At 35.4% G+C, this 5,824-nt stretch overlaps 1 protein-coding gene across 1 annotated transcript; it reads left to right on the top strand.

Annotated features, from left to right (window-relative positions):
• Positions 1-733: 733 nt before the first annotated feature.
• On the top strand, positions 734-5,006 carry LOC146640089 (N-acetyllactosaminide alpha-1,3-galactosyltransferase-like). The gene is made up of 5 exons (XM_085357691.1): positions 734-762; positions 1,509-1,574; positions 1,696-1,785; positions 3,386-3,523; positions 4,322-5,006. The coding sequence occupies exons 1-5, from the start codon at positions 734-736 to the stop codon at positions 5,004-5,006; spliced, it is 1,008 nt and encodes a 335-aa protein (XP_085213817.1).
• The last annotated feature ends 818 nt before the right edge of the window (positions 5,007-5,824 follow it).

Raw genomic sequence — 5,824 nt, 5'->3', positions numbered from 1 at the left:
AATATTAAATACATTTCTGTAAACATATTTGATACTTGACTGGTCTTTCAGTTCTCATTATTTTTATGGACAGCTATGGGTTGATTTATTTGAATGTGTTGATTCGATGGGTTGCTACCAACATGCCAGTAGCACCTTTAGAAATACTTTTACTTAGAAAATTGGTGATGTGTTCAATACTCATGTCACCTTCTGTATGCTGCACTACTGTCACTCAGTTCTAAAGCTACTTCCCACCAATGTCCATCTGCCTTAATTAAGATAGGCACAATTTTATGACATAATGGTTTAAGTTTCAATGGTAAAAACATTCTTTAAGCTATAGATTGGAGAAATTAATCCTAGATGCCACTAGATCATTTTGATGTTTGGGTCAAAGTATAGGATAGTATAGGAGGAGTTGCAGATGTAGCTTATAGTTTGGATAAAATGAATCAAGCTTTCACATTCACGGATTTACATCAATTGATCTTAATTGTAAAAATGAGCAATAGACTTTGTTGGTCTAAAACAGTTTTGAGCAGTTTATAATTTATGGATATGGCAGGTTATGCAGGAAATGAATGTAAGATAATGAAAATATTTTACATGAAATAAGATACTTTATTACTTTACTTTACTTTATTTTATTTATCCCAAGGTTGGGCTCACTATTTTTTTTCTTTTCAATAAGGTCTAATTCTGTCAACCAGCCATCCCTTTCTCCTCCATCAGAACGCTGCTTAAGAAGAAAATGACAGGGCTGTTTTCCCTAACAATGAGGTAGGAGCGTGGGCCAAGATGGTGGTGCTGTTGGCAGGAATGTGTGTGCGTGTGTGTGTCTGTGTGTGTGTGTGTGTGTGTGTGTGTGTGCGGGGGGTGCATTATTATTACAGAAACTGGATTTTGAATTGTGAGTTGACAACAAACGAGACTCTTCCATTGTAATCAGAAGAGGATTGATTTCACTTTGCCTGATTCTATTTTATACAAACATGTATCAAGTGAAGGAGAGAGCATTTCCAGAAATCTTTCTAACTTATTGTTTTCCTTACCTTGTTGTTTTATCTGTAGGTATAAAAAACATAAAAATAACCATAATGTCCCCAATTGATTTTAGACTTTCTGGAAAACATTTTGGCTGCCACCATGTCAGTGTTTTGGAGCCAGACATTATTACTACTAGCCCACTAGTGACCTAACCAATTGCAAGGAGGTTTTCAGTGCAGTACCATATACAGCTTTGTGACTAGTTTCACTATAGTGGCTTTTAGCATTGCAAGCAATAGGGGAATACACATTTTTCCCCATTGATTGATGGTTGCCAAAATGTTCACCAACAGCATTGTAAGCCTGCATGACTCAGGCTTTAGCAATCTTCATGAATTACCTATGTAAAGACATTTATCTGTTAATTGATGCTAAATATTGGTATACCTGTCAAAGGAAAAACAATGAAGTGAGGCCCAAACTTTATTTGATTTATTTAGTATTATTTTTAATATTATTATTTTTTATTAATTTCTAAGTAAAAATGATGGAATCCTCTGCTGTCTGCTGTTGGTCATCCTCGGTTCTACTTCCTTATATACAAGGTATGTATTAAGGCACTATTTTCAAAAGCATATTGATACGTAATATCTATATGATGTAGCAACCTTTTCAAACAATTTATTTTGTTGTTATGTCCTGTGGTGCTTATTTTTCCGGTATCAGATATTTAAGGAACACTATCCTAATGATAAAATTGCACCCTGAACGAGAACCAAGCCACAGCATTAATTTGGATGACACACTTAACTTTGGGTAAGAGATATTCAAAATTTGGACACCATTGTCTGGTAATTATAATGTCCCATACTTGTATTTGATTTTTAAGATGTTTTTAGTAGAATAAACACATGCAGCTTGTGCACACAATTTAGGAAACTTCTGCATCAAAGTACAGTTAAAATAAAATATTTTTGGAGGTTAATGTTACAATAGCACTTGTGACAAGCAGACAGTAACCAAATTTGAAAGTGTGTTAAAAAAAGAAGAAAGAAAAACCAGAGCGACATGATTAAAGAAGCATTTACACAAACTAACTATAGAATAAAATAACCTGCTTGGGAGTATTCATAATAGGGCTGCCACGATTAGTCGACTAGTCACGATTACATCGACTATTAAAATCGTCGACGAGTAAATTAATAGTCGACGCTTTGTTTGAAGCTTTGTAAGATCCCAAAAGACGCAGGAATAAGTAGTAGGATTTAAGAGTGTAATAACGGACTGAAACAGAAGATGGCAGCACTGCATGTACAAGGATGCCAGCTGCTGTTAAACCCCGAAGAAGAAGAAGCTGTGTCCCAAAATTCATAGCGCAGCCCAACCTAGTTTCCAACAATGGCGGCAGCTAGTTAGTTTTAGTATTACTCTTATTATTCTTTCTGGGTCACAAAATAAAGTTTAACATATTTTTAGGCGAGAATGTAGCTGTGTAAACTTCAAATATCTGCTCAGTTTATCAAGACGCCACATACTTGCAAAAGCGCTCCGACGTTTTCGGAGACGTCTGTTACCCACTAGCTCGATAGCTAGCCGGGGGCAAGGCTCACTAGAGCCCGTGGGAACACCGGACACCCGGCTAATCGTTTTCAAACCCACTGCCATCTTTCGCTACTCAGGTTAAACATGATATATAAGTCCCTTAGATAACTTAAAAATGTTATAGTTTGGCTTTTTTTTTGTATTTTATTTGTTCCTGAGTAAATCGGTTTGGCTGAGATTAAAGTTAGAGTTTTTACACAGCTGAATAAACCTCAAGCAGAAAACTGATTATCAGAAGTGTGAGATGCTCGAGAATTTACTCCGGTTTCCTGTTATATTTTAGATAGCAAGGAGTTTATTAAACTTCACCGAAACAATCTGCAAATTTCATTAAAATTTAATAAACTATCATCTTGTCTTTATTTTTAGTTAGCACATACCTTAAACACTTAAAGCTGTAAGCTAATGATAGTTATATAAGAGCAGATGCTGCTGGTGCAATAAGCTGTACGTTTTACGTCCAATGGATTTGATTAGTCGACTAATCGCAAAAATAATCGGTGACTAGTCGACTATCAAAATAATCGTTTGTGGCAGCCCTAATTCATAAGTAAGATTTTTTTCACTCTCAATAAAGGAAAAAAAGAAAAAAGAAACACTGGAAGAACAGTCTTTAGAGAGTTTCATGATTAAAAACAGTCAAAACACTGATGTCAGCTGTACAATACTGTTACAAATGAATTAACATCTCTGGTGAACTGTAAATTAAAGTTATTAGTTCCTCATATTCATTAGCACAAGGGACATGTTCCTGAATTAATTTAAACCAGAATATATAGATTGTGTTTTAATTTATTTTGTTCTTTTAATCCAGGGCCAGACCAGCAGTTCAGACATCAACATCTTGGAATGCTCCTATCATCTGGGAGGGAATGTTTGATCCAAATCTTTTTGATCAAAAGCACATAGGAGAAAAGTCATCAGTGGCCCTTACTGTGTTTGCTGTGGGACGGTCGGTTCCTCCATAAAAACTGTATTCCTTGGCTATTATACAGTGGTGCCTTCTAGTTAATAGAATTTAATAGAATGATTAAGAAATGTAGGCATACCTACATGGCTGAATCAGTTCAACATGGCGAATTTAAACTGTAAATTCACTAGCCCACATAAGTAATCATGAGGTGGTAACTCTAGTTTTAGTTTATGGGGGGGAATGTGCCTTATACCCCTGCAAAAGGGTTGCAAATGCATACGATAAGATCCACAAGCACAAACAAATGTTTACAAATGTGTACATGGATTTCTGTGTAACTTTTGAGGAGTCACAAATATGTGCTCCAATTCATGCACAAATACAAAGAAATTTGACCAAATTTGACCAAACTGTTTTGAAATCCAGACATCTAAACCTGAATAAATTTGCGCACATACATCTACGGTTATTATTATTATTATTATTATTATTATTATTAGCATTATTATTATTATTATTATTATTATTAGCATTAGCATTATAGTCATTTCTAGGTCTTTTCTTGCTTTCTTGAATGTTGCCTTCTTTGTTGCTATTTTTTTTTTGTAATTGGTAATTAGTATCTGGAGTAGTTGGCCTTTATGACCCATAACCAATAAACACCAGCTTGCCTTGCTGTTTGTTGGGTGTGGACGATTGAACCTTGGCTCAGATTGAAATAATTACTTTTGGTGCATCAAAGATAGTGAAGAAATATACAAACAGGATGGGTTTTGTATTGTTTTGCAATAATTTACAAATAAAAAAATCATTTGTTTTTCTCTGTCTCTCATTAAGGTACCTGGATGCCTACCTCAAGACTTTCCTCATCTCAGCAGAACAACATTTTATGTTGGGATTACCAGTGACGTATTATGTGTTTACAGACTTACCAGACAAAGTACCAAACATCACACTTGCTTCTCACAGAAACATAAAGGTTATCCAGGTGGGAAAGCACACCAGGTGGCAAGACATTTCTATGATGCGAATGAGGACAATATCAGAAGCTATAGAGTCAGAGATCCGTCACAGATTTCATTATGTCTTCTGTTTTGATGTGGATCAGGAGTTTCAGGGGAGATTTGGGTCTGAGGCACTGGGTGATTCTGTGGCTTTGCTCCATGCCCACTATTATAAATTACCAAAAGCCTGGTTTACCTACGACAGAAACCCCAAATCTAAAGCCTTCATGGAAACTGGCGATTTCTACTACCATGCTGCTATCTTTGGAGGAATGTGGCAAAATGTAAAGCATTTGGTAGATGCCTGTTATCTGGCTATCATGGAGGATAAAATAAATGACGTGGAAGCTCTGTGGCACGATGAGAGCCATCTAAACAAGTACTTTTGGATTCATAAACCAAGCAGGCTGCTGTCTCCAGAGTACTGCTGGGACCAGAGCATTTGGGACAAGCAGGATATACTTGTCACCCGCCTAGTGTGGGCACCAAAACATTATGACACACTTCGTACTGGCTAGATCGAAAATCAAAGTTGGAATTATTTTATAAGCAAGGGGCTAGCTTGTTAAACGTATATATAGGCTTATTTTTATTGGATTATTTGACAAGTGAGCTAGTAGAATAGCTCGTCTTCCTTTTCTGAAAACTCATCTAATCCAGCTAGGTAAATCTAAATGCTTAGGCTTGGAGGACTGTTGTTCCTTTTTGTAATTATGTTGCAATATTATATATTATTTTGTAAATATTTTAGGTTGTGACTAAATCTGGAGACTTTAATTATAGCTTGGTGGCTAACAAAGGTGAAAATTCTGCTCATGTACTAAAATCTTAAAATACCATAAAGAGAAGCATATCCTCTGACCAGTAGGTTTTTGTGGAATATTTATGGTTTCAAGAAGACAGACAGAAGTGAATTAAAAGGCCTAAAATCCAGCTTTCGTGGGTGTAATGTAACAAAGAGTGCAGTGACAGAAATTTATGCTTGTGCTTTTGCTGATAGTTATTTTTGCTTTAATCAAATCATGAATCTAATCAAAATATGATCAAGAGGTAATAATTTAAAAACGAAGTGATTTTATTATGCATGGGCAATCAGAAGAAGTAATTTTTGGGTGTATTGTGATAAGGAGAGAAAGCAAATTCTAAGTTACAATGAAGTAATCAGAATTGAAAACTGTATGTGAAGTACAAAGAGCAATGTATTTCTAATCAAGATGATAAGAAGATGATAAGAAATCAGGCTAAAATTATGCAAACTGAAGTGAAATTATGTTGAATAAATGTGACAATTGTAATAAAGTAACTCTTACTACAGAGATAAAGTGAGACAGAGAAA

Source organism: Diplotaxodon limnothrissa, linkage group LG1, assembly GCF_057381915.1.
Source record: "Diplotaxodon limnothrissa isolate DT_005_m linkage group LG1, D_limnothrissa_male_GT1.1, whole genome shotgun sequence".
NCBI lineage: Eukaryota > Metazoa > Chordata > Actinopteri > Cichliformes > Cichlidae > Diplotaxodon > Diplotaxodon limnothrissa.
The sequence above is the reverse complement of the archived record's forward strand: the minus strand, read 5'-3'. Positions and strand labels throughout refer to the sequence as shown.

Excerpts from the sequence above, each read along its gene's own strand:
- LOC146640089 (XM_085357691.1), top strand. The coding sequence starts at position 734 with ATGACAGGGCTGTTTTCCCTAACAATGAG. Across the intron at positions 1,575-1,695 it reads TCTACTTCCTTATATACAAG|ATATTTAAGGAACACTATCC; the intron begins GTATGTATTAAG and ends TTCCGGTATCAG. Across the intron at positions 1,786-3,385 it reads GATGACACACTTAACTTTGG|GGCCAGACCAGCAGTTCAGA; the intron begins GTAAGAGATATT and ends CTTTTAATCCAG.